Source organism: Polyodon spathula, chromosome 12 (genome assembly GCF_017654505.1).
Source record: "Polyodon spathula isolate WHYD16114869_AA chromosome 12, ASM1765450v1, whole genome shotgun sequence".
In the NCBI taxonomy this organism is placed as follows: domain Eukaryota; kingdom Metazoa; phylum Chordata; class Actinopteri; order Acipenseriformes; family Polyodontidae; genus Polyodon; species Polyodon spathula.
Genome location: NC_054545.1, coordinates 445,773 through 462,010, shown reverse-complemented (window position 1 = coordinate 462,010; position 16,238 = coordinate 445,773). Strand labels below are relative to the sequence as shown.

General features: G+C 42.9%; 2 protein-coding genes across 2 annotated transcripts; both read right to left on the bottom strand.

Moving 5' to 3' along the window:
* Window positions 1-1,706: 1,706 nt before the first annotated feature.
* On the bottom strand, window positions 1,707-8,605 carry LOC121324184 (heat shock protein HSP 90-alpha). The gene is made up of 11 exons (XM_041265748.1): window positions 8,432-8,605; window positions 6,882-7,049; window positions 6,126-6,492; window positions 5,661-5,794; window positions 4,852-5,169; window positions 4,225-4,390; window positions 3,748-3,938; window positions 3,501-3,648; window positions 3,084-3,352; window positions 2,433-2,766; window positions 1,707-2,086 (listed from the first exon to the last, which is right to left on the bottom strand). The coding sequence occupies exons 2-11, from the start codon at window positions 7,047-7,049 to the stop codon at window positions 1,977-1,979; spliced, it is 2,205 nt and encodes a 734-aa protein (XP_041121682.1). The 5' UTR covers window positions 8,432-8,605; the 3' UTR covers window positions 1,707-1,976.
* Window positions 8,606-9,299: 694 nt separating this feature from the next.
* On the bottom strand, window positions 9,300-15,672 carry LOC121324147 (heat shock protein HSP 90-alpha 1). The gene is made up of 11 exons (XM_041265675.1): window positions 15,566-15,672; window positions 15,276-15,431; window positions 13,894-14,260; window positions 13,405-13,538; window positions 12,694-13,002; window positions 12,110-12,275; window positions 11,633-11,823; window positions 11,386-11,533; window positions 10,969-11,237; window positions 10,192-10,525; window positions 9,300-9,810 (listed from the first exon to the last, which is right to left on the bottom strand). The coding sequence occupies exons 2-11, from the start codon at window positions 15,429-15,431 to the stop codon at window positions 9,701-9,703; spliced, it is 2,184 nt and encodes a 727-aa protein (XP_041121609.1). The 5' UTR covers window positions 15,566-15,672; the 3' UTR covers window positions 9,300-9,700.
* Between the last annotated feature and the right edge of the window lie 566 nt (window positions 15,673-16,238).

Sequence of the window (16,238 nt, the reverse complement as noted above, 5' to 3'; positions counted from 1 at the left end):
AAATATTTTTGGTCAAATATTGCCAAATCTAGGTGTGCAAAGTTGGTAGAGACCCATCCCAACAGACTCACAGCTGTAATTGCTGCCAAAGGTGCTTCCACCAAGTATTAACTCAGGGGGTGGAGACTTATCCAATTATGATCTTTCAGTTTTGTATTTTTAATATAAAACTTTTTTTCCCCTTAACAGTGTGGGGTATGGCATGCAGATAAGTGGGAAAAATTCTCATTTAAATGCATGAAACTCTGAGGCACTGACACTACAAAATGTGAAAAAAAGTTCAAGAGGGTGTAGACTTTCTATAGGCACTGTGTGTGTGTGTGTGTGTGTGTTTCGATTTGGTTTATACTATGATTTATTTATTAGCAGACATAACTCACAATTGTTACAAAATATCACATTGTATATTGAAAGTTTGTTTGAAAACAGTGGTGTTACTCTTAATTTGAACTTTTGAATGTGTTGTATTTGACAAATCTGCTTAACAAAATAAAGTCAACTAAGTGTGAGGCATGAGGTTCCCTGGAAAGAGAGCGAGCACGAGCGCACACACTGTGGCACTCCTGCACACCGCAGCTCAGATCATTGCACATACCTGTATATCATCAGTGAATGAATGCGCGGATATCTACACTGAGCTCAGTCATCTTCATTGTATCTCTACTGTCATCACATTACACTCATCCTTTCCTATTTGTTGTGTCTGCACGGATCAAGGGAAAAACACCATTGGGCAAAGTCTACATGCCAACAAGCAGCACGAACGGGATCTGTGCATCAGCAGGACACAAGGCTCTCAAACGCAGCCATCTACCTACAAATTTACATTTACTATGCCCACTTTGTTTATCTAAACATTATTCTGCGATTTTGATGAAATTGTCATTTACTTGATCCTAAATAACATTGGTGTATGTATACGATACACATAAATGTTACTAAATGTGCCTATGTGTCCTGCATTGCTAATGTGCACAGTACTAGAAGGCTGAATGTACTCAGACCCCTTTAAGGTATAATGGAAATACATGTTCCACAAATAAAATAATGCAAACTTCCATGTTTTTGCAACAGGGTTTAAAATGTACAGCAGGTTGGACCTGCTCATCCAAATTGTCAGCTTCCTCCTTGTGATAATTGAATCACTCTCAAATGTATTTGAAGAAACAGTTAAATTTCTTGTGCACCTTAAGGGGTTAACAAGACTAACAGATCAGAGCTGTGCAACAAAAAAATTCTACATTCTTTGAGCACATTGTAATCATAGCTGGTGTTGAGAGTTGAAATTATTCTGGTAATATTTTCAGTGTTTCCTGTGTTCACACTTCATGTGTCTGACTTGTGTTCTACCCATTCTTCAGCATGTTGTGTGCATGCTAATAAAAGAACAATTAATCCTGTTTGCAGTGCAGCGGATCAAATCGTATTTATTTCAAGTTAATCCAACAGTGAAAAAGAAAACCCAACAATTTGATTCTGTTCACACTGCAGCAGGTCACACGCGATTCTTTTTCTGCTTCATTTTCCCTAGAATCTGATCTTCAAAAATAAGCTTAAATCAATGACAATACATAACACATTCACATGGATGGAATAAACATATTATGAACATTTACACGGTGAATGATCACATGAGCATATTTGCTTCTCCACTTGTTCAGTTTGTACAGAATCCAGACATTGAAAATCAACACAGGAGACAAACATGATTCACAGAACATTTTATTGGATACTTTTGACATTCATGAAATGTACAGTGCAACAGAAAACCAAACATAAAAAAAAGCAAACCACATGAGGAATGCTCTGGAATGTAAAATAAACATCTGAACATCCCGATTTCTGTTATGTAAAGAAAAGCGATCGAGCCCAGCAATGAGCGAGCTCTTAACTGTAGCCAAACGCCAGCAAAGCCGTATTTATAGATAACGTGGACATCCTGCACTAGTATTCACAGTAGTAACTACATTTAGTATTTAGTCAACTTCTTCCATGCGGGAGCTATCGCCTTCGTCCTCTAAGGGGGGCATGTCCTCAACAGCCTCCTTGATTGCCTCCTCTGTTGGCATGTCTTCCTCATCAATACCTTGATAAAACAAAAACATTCAGTTACTTCATTTGTTTTAAGATAACCCCAATTTAATAGTAATCACATTAGTAAGCAGCATCGTAAATCATAACTCACATTAAGATGTATTATACTATACTGTCCCTGTGTACAATAACAACCAAAGCTGCACTCATGGTCTGTGGGCGTTTAAATTAGTGGAATTGCAGTACAGTTAAATACTGGCTCAGGGTCAGAATGTGCAAGAAGAATTCTATGCTTTGAGGTTTAGAGTATGCGTAGGAATTGTATGCATTGGCAAACAAGCACAGGCATTGGATTTTGATATTTCTAATCAAACTAGTGTAGCATCAGCAAGACTCACCCAGCCCCAGCTTGATCATCCTGTAGATGCGGTTGGAGTGAGTCTGAGGGTCGTCCAGTGTGAAGCCGGAGGACAGCAGCGAGGTCTCGAAGAGCAGGATGACCAGGTCCTTCACAGACTTGTCGTTCTTGTCAGCCTCTGCCTTCTGCCGGAGAGTCTCGATGATGGGATGGTCCGGGTTGATCTCCAGGTGTTTCTTGGCTGCCATGTAGCCCATGGTGGAGTTGTCCCTCAGAGCCTGAGCTTTCATGATCCTCTCCATGTTGGCGGTCCAGCCATAGGTGCTGGTTACAATGCAACAGGGGGATGACACCAGGCGGTTGGAAACTGTTACCTGTTGACAGTAAGCATTGGATTCAGTAAGTGACTGTTAAACATGCAAGCATGGTGTGCAATGCGATTATACTTTTGACAGAGTATGCATTTTTAACACCTGTTACCTTACAATGAGATACTGATCTCACAGCTGTTCAAGTCTTACCACATCCAGTTTTCCAACAGCTACCATGCTGACATCTTGATTACTCATTTAATACATAGGCAAGGAAGTCTGATTTGGTTGGAGACTAAACCCTGCACAGACTTTTCCAATATTTAAAAATGTCCACTACCCACTCATCTTACAAAGAAACCCTTTATGATTTGACCAACCTTTTCAACTTTCTTTTCCAGAATGTCTTTCATGATCTTGCAGAGGCTCTCAAACTTGGCCTTCATCTCCTCTGCCTGCTTCTTCTCCGCCTCATCCTCGGGGAGCTCCAGCCCCTCCTTGGTCACCGACACCAAGGTCTTGCCATCAAACTCCTTGAGCTGCTGCACACAGTACTCGTCGATGGGCTCGATCATGTAGATCACCTCCAGGCCGTGCTTCCGCAGGCGCTCCACGAAGGCAGAGTGGGATACCTGCTCCTTGGTCTCACCTGCACCAAGCACACCGAAACATTCATTAACACAGCGCTGGACAGGGCGCGAGTAGGGCTGCAGTCTGTGCACAATTCATGATTTATGGAAAAACATACTATATAAGAAGCAGGCTTTGTGTTTGGTACACTGAGCACGGCTACCCACCAGTGATGTAGTAGATGTGCTTCTGGGTGTCCTTCATTCGGGACACGTAGTCCTTCAAAGATACCATCTCGTCACCCGATGCAGAAGTGTAGTAGCGAAGCATTTCAGAAAGCTTCTTGCGGTTCTGGGAATCCTCATGAATTCCAAGCTGGAAAAACAAAAACACAATGTGAAGTACCGTCAATCGTGCTAAAATGCTCTTGGGACTGGAGGTCTGTTTCCAGCTAATGCTGCAGCAGCTACGTACCTTGATGTTCTTGCCAAACTGCTCGTAGTACTTCTTGTAGTTGTCCTTGTCCTCCATGAGTTCGCTGAAGAGCTCCATACACTTCTTGACCAGGTTCTTGCGGATCACTTTCAGGATCTTGCTCTGCTGCAGCATCTCGCGGGAGATGTTCAGAGGAAGATCTTCAGAGTCCACCACGCCTTTGACAAAATCTGGACAGTGGAGGGTGATCATTAATTCAGCATCCGAATCAGGGACACTTTCTAACAATTACAGAGTTCCTTTCATGCACAGGCAAACTAATTCATTTTGGTAACGGGTTAATATCATGTGTTGCAATTTGGATGAAGATCACTTGAAAGGCTAAACTGTTAGCTTTACATGCCTTTCAGTGTTTTCCTAAACCCAGTCACTGTTGGGAGTGTCATGGAAATGGAGTGTCAGATATTAGAAGCCTAGCGGGTTAACAATGAGCTCCATGTGAAGGGTTGCACTCACTGAGATACTCAGGCATGAGCTCGTCACAGTTGTCCATGATGAAGACTCTGCGCACGTACAGCTTGATGTTGTTCTTCTTCTTCTTGTTCTCAAACAGGTCGAATGGGGCTCGTTTCGGCACGAACAGCAGGGCCCTGAACTCTAGCTGGCCCTCCACCGAGAAATGCTGTGCAGGGAAAACAAACGGATTTAAGACCAAGTGAACCCCCAGTGTTATTTCATCAACTTCAAACCTTTACTGTGGACAAGTGCTCCATAGGAGGGTACAACATTGGTGCTGCTTAGAGTATTTCAAGTCAGGAATTCACAAATTAAATTCAAATCCACAGTTAGGCAGTGAATTGTATAAATGCTTTTTAAAGTATTTATGGAACCTGCTGACTGTTACACAGGCCAAACTTTTTTCAGTTATTAAAAAAAAAGTACAGTGCTTGATGGGCAGATTAATTATTACTGAAACCAAGACAGCCTGGGAAACCTTTATGTGCACTTCAAACTCAACCAGGGGAGTCTGCAGCAGTTTCTAAAATAGTTTTTCTGGAATCTTGCTGCTGCAGTATTTCTCCACTCATACCAGCCCCAGATCTGGTTAATTGGGTACTGTTAATAGGGTGGAGGAGGGCTTACCTTCACAGCCAGGTGGTCCTCCCAGTCGTTGGTGAGGCTCTTGTAGAACTCTCCATACTCCTCGGTGGTGATGTCATCGGGGTTCCTGGTCCAGAGGGGCTTGGTCTTGTTGAGCTCCTCCTGGTCGATGTACTTCTCCTTGATCTTCTTTTTTTTCTTATTCTTATCCTTATCCTTATCGTCTTCCTCCTCGTCCGAACCCACGTCCTCTATCTCGGGCTTGTCCTCAATCTCTGTCTTGTCCTCCTCCTCTTTCTCCCCATCCTTCTCCTCCTCTGCCTCGTCGTCACTCACCTCCTTGTCTCGCTCTTTCTCCACCTGCACAGCAAGGACAAAGACTCTGCCGAACAGCACTGAGGCCATGCAACACAGCCAGGCACGCCATTCTTACATGAACCCTGAGCACTGTTACAGCAACCCCCTACTGAGCCATGCCTCAAATGTACTGCAAGCGGCATCCTCAATGTAGTGGTGGAGAGTTCATAGTTGCACTGCAAAACATCTTGCAGATAGCCAATTCGATGATTCAGCTGGGCAGAGTACTTAATGGATGTTCATATTAGATACTGACTGACTAGCCACAGGCTGAGTATCTGAACTCTGTGACAGGCCACACAACAGCAGCACTGTGCAACTGAAGAGCTTTTTTAAAAATGTAATTTCAAGATTTAAATTTAAAAAAGTGTTTCTAGTATTTAGTACTGTTATTAATGCCACTCTTAGCCGACAGTACTCTGAGTTACTACTTTATCATACGTGCGGAGTCTGTTTATTAAGAGGCTGTCAAGTGTGACTACTAGAACACTTACAAACAGAGTAATGGGATAGCCAATGAACTGCGAGTGCTTCTTTACAATCTCTTTAATCCTCTTTTCCTCAAGGTAATCTGTCTGGTCCTCCTTCAGGTGCAGGATCACCTTCGTCCCTCGCTGGCATTGTTCAGCTAATAAATAAACATACAAAACATAACTTCGTTATAGGCTCAAATATGAACTTTATCAATGTTTGAATGTTAACACAAGTTAACAAGCTACATGTTTATTATCAGGGTTTTAAGATTAAGAAATACTAAAAGAAACTTAAATTCAATGACAGAAGCGTCAAACAGAAGTCAATTTCAACCTCTTTCTAGTCATTGAATTAATTACATTTCTTTGAGTGAGCATTTTGAAAATTGTCCCCATGGAGTTTGAGAGCTGGGTTAATGACTTAATGCACCGTCACGTCAAGCCAGTGTTCAACGTGGTCGGTCCTTCCTCAGTCTGGGTACTTACTACTGTCTGTTCTGACAGTGAAGGAACCCCCAGCTGAAGACTCCCATTCGTACTGCTCATCGTCGTTGTGTTTGGTGATGACTGTCACTTTCTCAGCCACCAGGTAAGCAGAGTAGAACCCCACACCGAACTGGCCGATCATGGAGATATCTGCCCCGGCAGCCAAGGCCTCCATGAAGGCTTTGGTTCCAGACTTGGCGATGGTCCCCAGGTTATTGATGAGGTCAGCCTTGGTCATGCCGATCCCAGTGTCTACGATGGTCAGGGTGCGATCCTGCTTGTTAGGAATCAGTTCAATCTTCAAGTCCTTTCCAGAATCCAGCTTGCTCGGATCTGTAAGACTTTCATATCTGATTTTGTCCAGCGCCTTCACACCAATAAAGAAACAAACAATTATTTCAGGATCTGATTGTAGAACTTTAACTCTGTAGTAATCCAGCTAAGATCCACTTAGTAACAAAACTACATTAATTATGGAAAAAGAAGTTGCCTGACTTAATATGCTTAAGGTCATTAACATAGATATGTACGGCCACTTATCCAGCACCACACCTTAAATGGAACATTTAATGTTATGAAAAAAAATACTCAAAAACACAGATGAGACTGGATCAAAGGGATCAGAGACCTGACTCCAGGAACCAGACACTTGGATCCCGGTGTACAAATGACTTGGGTGGTACTGAACTAAGCCTCTGCTCCACACAAGGGCCCCTTAATTCCCTGTCCATCTTAATGCCAATGAGCAGAACTCACATCAGAGGAGTTGGAGATGAGCTCCCTCAGGAAGATCTCTTTGTTGGAGTAGAAGGTGTTGATGATCAGGGACATGAGCTGTGCGATTTCTGCCTGGAAGGCGAAGGTCTCCACCTCCTCCTCCATTGGCTGGTCCCGAGTGGCGGGGGCCGCTGCTTCCTCTGGCATCTGAACAGTGCATTGAGAAACAAGTCAGAGATGTTTCGAGCTTCAGCGTTTAACCATTGTCAGAGGCATGCTATTTGATACAGCAGGATGTGTGCAGGCAGAACAAGGTTATTTGTCGTTAAAAACATGTTCAATCCTTAAGCTTAAGAAATTAAACTGAACACCCATGACATGCATGACACCACTAAAGCAGGTCTGCACATTACCAGAAAGCAAAGGGAGCTCCTTCTACACTCAACTGCAGAAGAACCTTCATGAAAAAATTTAAAAAATGTTTCCCCACAGTAAAAGCACAGGAAAAAACTGTAAAGAAGAAATATGGTAAAAAAAGATACTAAAAATACAAACCATGGTAAACTAACCTGCAGTAAAGTGTAATAAAGCACAGCAAGGACCACATAAATATTAAAATGTATAAAACATGACAAACAGGGTAAACTACAGTATTAGTACAATTTTATAAGGGATGGCTGTAGACATGGTAAATTAAATGAGATCCACAATGCCATGGGTAGCAGTGAAAGTGTATAACTGACTGAACATAAGGACTGCCATACACCTTTTATAATGAATTAGCAACTGCCTGAGCCTTTTACTGATTAAATGGGGGGTTGGGAAATCAGACAGTATGAGTAAGCTATTAGAGATTGTTTTAAACCTTGACTTGTACCTATATGTATGTGCTCGACATGTCTTCAAGGCACTGCCACAGTTCTCGAAATGACTAGCTCGTTCACGCCCCCTGGTGGAGGCAAACGGGAATGCAAGCTTCTAGAAACTACTGTCTGCTCCATCTATACACAACTGTGTTGTGTTGACTGCATTAAGATTGTATTAAGACCCTGAAATTCGGAATTTCATTCACACTCCGTTTTCATGACTAAAATTGATGTTAAAAATGCCTCCCTCCCTGAATATAATGTATGTTCTACCTAAACATTATTGTACATGGCTCCCCATGGCTGAGATTACCTAACCGCAAGTACACGCGTTACATTCGTCGAATAATATATATAGCTACTGCGAATTGGTTAAATAAAACTGAAATCAAAATTCTACTACACTTCAAGCAAGGATAACTTAACCAAATAACTTACTCTCAAACGTCGAGCTCGACAGCCTTATAATGTTCACTGTATTGTACATCTCTCAAACCTAAACATTATTATTATTATTATTTTAGAAAAAATATTTAGTCTTTCCTAGTCGTACAGTTGTAGTAGAAAGTATTCACTGTAAAAACGATCAGCATGTATCTCGCCCATAAATGTAATGTTACTATTTTTTTAATAACACACTTTTTTTTTTTTTTTTTTTTTTTTTTAAAAGGGGCGTTTGTAACAAAAAGGCAGGACAAATAACCCTAATTTCTTCAGACTTACCTTGTCCTTGGCGTCTGATAAGAAGGGTACTGTTAGTGCGCTTTGATATGCTTTCCTCGTTTTCGGGTCTCTTCCTCTCCGCTCTCCTCAGCAGCTCCTGCGAGCGTACAACTGCCCGGCGCGCGCCTCCTCCACCGGTTTAAATACAGCTCGCCTCGCTCCAGAAACGTCTCGAAACTACCAGTGTGTTAGGAACGTGTCAATCATATTTGGCGGCCTTCCCCGCGGTTTTTAATTTGCATACATGGGCGGGGACAATGGACTTATTAAACGAGGCCACACCTTTACTGTGTTTTATCATCAAAAAGGGGAGGGGTTATCTGGCAGAAAGAATAGAAATTTAAAAAAGGGGCGTCGACTGGGAAGTTCTAGTAAAGTCTACAGTTTGCTGGAAAAGGTGAGCTGTATCGTTTCAGAATGACGCCGGAAGGCGTGCGAATGTTCTGGTACGTTGAGTCAGTAGACGTTATGATAACGTGGTCAGTACTTGCTCCTCAAAGCTCTCTTTATAAATGGTCTGAGTGTGTGTTGAAATAAAGCAAGCTCCAACATTAAACATGAGCACTGTTCCACAAAACACTCCTTTACGCTTTTGATAAATATTAAAAAGCCGTTTTAATAAAATAGATTTATCTGAAAATATACTGCAAAACTATTTGATGATCTATTTCAGAATGTAATTCACGTTCCTATTTATGTAAATGGATTCAGAAAATGCTGCTTTTAAAATATATCAGTCTTGGCTAAACACAATTTTTTGTAAATAATTTCAGAGATATTATTTACAGTAGGTACACAATTAACATGCATTTGGTTTTGTACAGGCTGTTCTATGTTTGGTTTATTTTACAAATCCCACAGGCTTGCATTGAGTGTTTTGTACAAAGATATTTATTAAAAAGTAACTAGAATTCAAACAATTTTATACATTTACATTTTTTTTACAAGATACTGAGAATTATCCTTTTTCTTACAAAACACTGTTGTGTCTAAATGATCAGTTTACTCAGTTTGATTCCTTTCACACTGTATCTGCAGTGACAGTCTGTAACAGTGCAAAAAAACACAGAAAAACTAAAAGGGTTGACTCCTTAAAAATGAAAATAAATATCATAATGATAAAAAGAATAATGCATTGCCTAGCCTTTAAATGTTCCACGCTGGTAACAAAATTATATAAAATAGTAAAAAAACAAAAAAAAAAAAACAAACAAAAAGAAAAATTTAACTGTAATGATTAGCTTGGTAATTGTGTGCATGGGCTTGTCTTTAATCGACTTCTTCCATTCGGGAAGAGTTCCCATCTTCCTCCAGAAGAGGCATGTCCTCTTCAGCAGGCTGGACGATCTCATCAGCAATCGCGTCATCATCGTCAATACCTGGAGTGGCAAAACACACAAGCATTTAAAACCCATACAGAGTGAATGAGGTCCCGACCAGCACATGACAGCGTGCAGTTCACCTCTTCAGTAACACTGCAGTCCTCGTCATGCACTGCACTGGAACCTCAGTCTTCATCAAACACAGAACAAGCACACTGCTGTTCATTAACTCAATAACCATTTTGCTGATAGTCAAAGAAAACTAAACCCAACATACAGCTCTGATTCAACATGGAACCTGCAGACTTGCATTTATATTGAGCCCTCCCTGGCAAGTCATCCAAAGGATGTAACTATTAGAAGCATAGCGAAGCATCAAAGCATTGCCAGCGCTTCCTGTGTACGGCAGCTCATCGAAGCCAGTCCAGTGAGACTCACCCAGCCCCAGCTTGATCATCCTGTAGATGCGGTTGGAGTGAGTCTGGGGGTCGTCCAGTGTGAAGCCGGAGGACAGCAGCGAGGTCTCGAAGAGCAGGATGACCAGGTCCTTCACAGACTTGTCGTTCTTGTCAGCCTCTGCCTTCTGTCGGAGAGTCTCGATGATGGGATGGTCCGGGTTGATCTCCAGGTGTTTTTTGGCTGTCATGTAGCCCATGGTGGAGTTGTCTCTCAAGGCTTGGGACTTCATGATCCTCTCCATGTTTGCGGTCCAGCCATAGGTGCTGGTTACGATGCAGCAGGGGGATGATACCAGGCGGTTGGAGACTGTTACCTGATGACAAATATATAGAGAAAACGGTTTAGAATATATGTTTTACTTACATCCTATGGAGACGATAATCATTTTCTGTAAATATATTAAAAAATGATTGAATACCCAATACCAGGTTCAGTTTGTAAGCCATGAGAGTCTGTATACTTTTTCTTAAGGCGGTTGCATATTCAATATTCTAAGTGCTTGCCATTGTAACGGGGCAAGTCTGTGTGATACACTGCGGTTACAGAGTCTGTCCTGTCCCCTGTGGGTGACAGCTTTTGTACAGTGGTTAAGACACTTGCTTGCGGAGCATGGGGTTGCCGGTTCACACCCAGCCTCTGCCCGGTTACACCATGTAAAGACTTGCCTTGTACCACTAACCCAGAACAGCGCAATAATAACCAGGGCTAGTGCAATAGTGCTGCTGAGAGTGAATGAAAGGGAATATGCTTGCTTACTTTTTCAACCTTTTTGTCCAGGATGTCTTTGATGATTTTGCAGAGGCTCTCAAACTTGGCCTTCATCTCCTCTGCCTGCTTCTTCTCCGCCTCATCCTCGGGGAGCTCCAGCCCTTCCTTGGTCACCGACACCAAGGTCTTGCCATCAAACTCCTTGAGCTGCTGCACACAGTACTCGTCGATGGGCTCGATCATGTAGATCACCTCCAGGCCGTGCTTCCGCAGGCGCTCCACGAAGGCAGAGTGGGATACCTGCTCCTTGGTCTCACCTGCACCAAGCACACCGAAACATTCATTAACACAGCGCTGGACAGGGCGCGAGTAGGGCTGCAGTCTGTGCACAATTCATGATTTATGGAAAAACATACTATATAAGAAGCAGGCTTTGTGTTTGGTACACTGAGCACGGCTACCCACCAGTGATGTAGTAGATGTGCTTCTGGGTGTCCTTCATTCGGGACACGTAGTCCTTCAAAGATACCATCTCGTCACCCGATGCAGAAGTGTAGTAGCGAAGCATTTCAGAAAGCTTCTTGCGGTTCTGGGAATCCTCATGAATTCCAAGCTGGAAAAACAAAAACACAATGTGAAGTACCGTCAATCGTGCTAAAATGCTCTTGGGACTGGAGGTCTGTTTCCAGCTAATGCTGCAGCAGCTACGTACCTTGATGTTCTTGCCAAACTGCTCGTAGTACTTCTTGTAGTTGTCCTTGTCCTCCATGAGTTCGCTGAAGAGCTCCATACACTTCTTGACCAGGTTCTTGCGGATCACTTTCAGGATCTTGCTCTGCTGCAGCATCTCGCGGGAGATGTTCAGAGGAAGATCTTCAGAGTCCACCACGCCTTTGACAAAATCTGGACAGTGGAGGGTGATCATTAATTCAGCATCCGAATCAGGGACACTTTCTAACAATTACAGAGTTCCTTTCATGCACAGGCAAACTAATTCATTTTGGTAACGGGTTAATATCATGTGTTGCAATTTGGATGAAGATCACTTGAAAGGCTAAACTGTTAGCTTTACATGCCTTTCAGTGTTTTCCTAAACCCAGTCACTGTTGGGAGTGTCATGGAAATGGAGTGTCAGATATTAGAAGCCTAGCGGGTTAACAATGAGCTCCATGTGAAGGGTTGCACTCACTGAGATACTCAGGCATGAGCTCGTCACAGTTGTCCATGATGAAGACTCTGCGCACGTACAGCTTGATGTTGTTCTTCTTCTTCTTGTTCTCAAACAGGTCGAAAGCCGCCCGCCTCGGAACGAACAGCAGGGCCCTGAACTCCAGCTGACCCTCCACTGAGAAATGCTGTGCAGCAAATTAAACCAACAGGCTGTTCATTCATATTTAATTTAGAAAACATTTGAATAAATTCATTTTTTTGCATTAAAGACACTGTATCAAACTCAGAGAAGATTTTAAAACATCTAAAGCTGATGGGAACACAAAGCCACTTTGTGGCTTGGAACTTAATTTCACGAGACTAGGTTTCAGGCCACTGCATGGCACACTAGGGAAGTCTTGGGGTTTGATGCAGCAAAGTTGCCTCAAACTTCATCTCCCAGTCTCCTGGTACCAGGCTTCAAGCCACTCTTTCTGAATAAAGGGGCTTTATGTTCCTTTAAACATTTTTTCTTTCACAAAAAATAATGTTCAGTGCCCTTTGATAACCCTGCAGCTGTCTGCACAGGTACTGGTGTGTCATTCAAATGAGATGAAGACTCACTTTGACTGCCAGGTGGTCCTCCCAGTCGTTGGTGAGGCTCTTGTAGAACTCTCCATACTCCTCGGTGGTGATGTCATCGGGGTTCCTGGTCCAGAGGGGCTTGGTCTTGTTGAGCTCCTGGGCGTCGATGTACTTCTCCTTGATCTTCTTCTTTCTTTTGTTGCTGCCATCCTTGTCCTCTTCCTCATCCGAGCCGACGTCCTCGATCTGGGGGGCGTCGCTCTTCGTGCCCTCAGGCTCCGCCTTCTTCTCAAGCTCCTCCTCCTTCACATCGTCCATGTCCACCTCCTTCTCTCTCTGCTTCTCCACCTGCAAAAATACAAAGTGTGAGATCTTTCCTGTTCATAGAGCTGCATATCGAAAGCTATCAGCATGCCGTTGGGGTCATGGCAGGCAGGTTATCGTGCTGAAACTTTTAACTGTGTGCGTCAAAGAAAACTTGTAATTGAAACCAGTGTAACTGACCAGTTGACCCTGACTTCTAGTGATTTGTAAACTAAGACAGGTCTTGTGACAGTCACCCATTCGTGTGAGCATGGCTGCTGACTAGGTGCTTGGTCACTGCTGTTTAAACTTTCCTTTAGAGGCATGCTGTATAAAGTTTATTTTAGAATCATGCTGTCTATTTATAACTCTCTGAGTGCTCCCACGCTGTTGCAGTCACTCAAGGTTATGGTGCAGTGTGTCTCTTGTGAGTTTCTGGACACTTACATAGAGTGTGATTGGGTATCCGATGAATTGCGAGTGTTTCTTCACGATTTCTTTGATTCGTTTTTCCTCGAGATACTCCACTTGGTCTTCCTTGAGTCGCAGTATAACTTTGGTGCCACGACCGATGGACTCCCCTGGAAATGATACAAACTCACTGTGATCAGGATCGCATGGTACATTCTGCTGTGATCAGAAATGTATTGTTTAAATGCTCAGGAGACATGAATTTGTGCTATCAAACTTAAATAATCTGTACCTCCCCCTGTGGCTGCATGAACAGCTAACAGCAACCCATAGACCCCCAGGTGAGTTACTCATTCTGTGATCAATACCATCGGCTCAGAGCAGATTCAGCATGGGCTTGTTTGCAGGCACCTGGTCCTTTCGATAATCTACCCAAACAAGGGGGGCAGTTCTGAAACCCAGGTCTGGGTGCAGGGTTCATGTGAGTTTCTAACCCTGGTCAATCAGACTTTCGCTGTCACTTACCGTTATCTAGTTTCACAGTGAAGGAGCCCCCAGCGGCAGATTCCCACAGGTACTGCTCATCGTCGTTGTGTTTGGTGATGACGGTCACTTTCTCAGCCACCAGGTAAGCAGAGTAGAACCCCACACCGAACTGGCCGATCATGGAGATATCTGCCCCGGCAGCCAAGGCCTCCATGAAGGCTTTGGTTCCAGACTTGGCGATGGTCCCCAGGTTATTGATGAGGTCAGCCTTGGTCATGCCGATCCCAGTGTCTACGATGGTCAGGGTGCGGGTCAGTAGGTCAGGAATTATGTCAACCTTCAGCTGTTTGCAGGAGTCAAGCCTGCTGGGGTCAGTCAAGCTTTCATAGCGGATTTTGTCCAGAGCCTAGAAAGAGGACAGCCATTCAGAGTATGAATCAGTAATCTTCCCATTTTCAGATTCTTTTTCCATGGTTATAATTCCCAGGTTACACTACACTACTCTAATTACTATAGTGTGACGTGTTTTTAATATGCTTCGCTGTACCTCTCTGGGTTTTTCTTTGCTTACCCATTCTTTCACTGTGCTTTATTACACTTTGCTGTGCTTTTACTATGGGAAACTTTTATATGGGTTAGTTTACTATGTTTTTTAATGCTGTTTACTGTGGCTCTCTGTGCTTTAGAGTCCATCCTTATGCTTTAGCATGCCTCCACTGTGCTTTATTACACTTTGCTGTGCTTTTATTTTTACTTTTATTAGGGAAATGATTTTGTATGGTTACTTCTTAAAGTTCTCGGGTCAAATTAGATCCATTAGTATGATTACAGACTATTGGACTTTTTAAATCACTCACCAGAGAGCCTTATAACAGTAAGCATAGAGTAATGCTTCAGCTAGAAGCTTTTATCAAGGGTAACACATGCATCACAATCCAAACGAGTCTAAATAATATGTTTCTTATATCATCCGACTGCATGTTCCAAGTTTTGGATAATCACGGTTTTAGAAGGTTTCTTTCTCCCCCCCATGCATAATACATTAACTTTGCTTTCCACTGATGCAGTGAATACATGTGCTGCTCCTAAAACATTAGTGAACTCACATCGGAGGAGTTAGAGATGAGCTGTGAATACATGTGCTGCTCCTAAAACATTAGTGAACTCACATCGGAGGAGTTAGAGATGAGCTGTGAATACATGTGCTGCTCCTAAAACATTAGTGAACTCACATCGGAGGAGTTAGAGATGAGCTGTGAATACATGTGCTGCTCCTAAAACATTAGTGAACTCACATCGGAGGAGTTAGAGATGAGCTGTGAATACATGTGCTGCTCCTAAAACATTAGTGAACTCACATCGGAGGAGTTAGAGATGAGCTGTGAATACATGTGCTGCTCCTAAAACATTAGTGAACTCACATCAGAGGAGTTGGAGATGAGCTCCCTCAGGAAGATCTCTTTGTTGGAATAGAAGGTGTTGATGATCAGGGACATGAGCTGTGCGATTTCTGCCTGGAAGGCAAAGGTCTCCACCTCCTCCTCCGGTGGCTGGGTGCTTTTCATTTGCTCCGGCATCTGAAACCATAAAGAATAAATATGTGTGAACCGCTTAATACCACCTTAAACAAACAAGAAACCTTGTAGCGGATTCAGATCAGATTGAAAGGCATCTAGTACAAGCTGTGCCCATGTGGCTCTGCCTTACTGACCTTGGGTGATCAGCTCGAGTCTTCTTCTTTCTTCTTTCTGACTCTTCTTTCTGGCGCTGCGTTTCTGTGATTCTGACCCCTCTCTCGCTCTGCCTGCCTGCTTTTATATGACGTTGGCTCTCTGGAAGTTCTCATTCAGAAACTACTGGAAGGAATGTCAATTGGAACATGGGACTAAAGAAAGTAACAGCGAGCAGGGCGTCTCCTGCAGCTGTCAGTGTCAGACAGGCTCCTTTTAGGGCTACAGAGGCACAGTGTGGCCCTGCCAGTCACATTGCACGACTCAGTGCTGCCTTTGCATTTTGCTGCACAACTTTACAGAAAAAATTCAAAAATATATTTGTAACTTATTTTAAGCCATTAATAATACGCCATTTGTATTTATTTTTTCTAATATTGTTTTCAACTTCGATGTAACAATCAAAGGTTATGCAGCATATTTCAGATGATCTGCTAAAGGTTGCGGTAGTGTTCAATCTTTATTTTTTTTGCTGTGATTGAACAGTTGAAAGTGCTTTCGTGAAGAGATGATCCTTTCAATCTCACGTGTCCTGCACTTCCATTCACTATGTAGGTGTCACATGTACTGTCTGCTGCTGCTCTGTTTGCAAGCCTTGCTTTCACATGGGCTTGCACTTCCGGGATCATGTCACTTGTCAGTGAGATTTTCTCC

What these genes read in the sequence shown, in the direction of transcription:
- LOC121324184 (XM_041265748.1), bottom strand. Translation starts at nt 7,049, where the DNA reads ATGCCAGAGGAAGCAGCGGCCCCCGCCACTCGGGACCAGCCAATGGAG. An exon ending in CACTGTCAGAACAGACAGTA is followed by an intron (nt 5,795 to 6,125) that starts GTAAGTACCCAG and finishes TTTATTTATTAG; the next exon opens with CTGAACAATGCCAGCGAGGG. An exon ending in TGGAAAAGAAAGTTGAAAAG is followed by an intron (nt 2,767 to 3,083) that starts GTTGGTCAAATC and finishes TACTGTCAACAG; the next exon opens with GTAACAGTTTCCAACCGCCT.
- LOC121324147 (XM_041265675.1), bottom strand. Translation starts at nt 15,431, where the DNA reads ATGCCGGAGCAAATGAAAAGCACCCAGCCACCGGAGGAGGAGGTGGAG. An exon ending in GATACCCAATCACACTCTAT is followed by an intron (nt 13,003 to 13,404) that starts GTAAGTGTCCAG and finishes GTATTTTTGCAG; the next exon opens with GTGGAGAAGCAGAGAGAGAA. An exon ending in AGGACCACCTGGCAGTCAAA is followed by an intron (nt 12,276 to 12,693) that starts GTGAGTCTTCAT and finishes TTTGCTGCACAG; the next exon opens with CATTTCTCAGTGGAGGGTCA.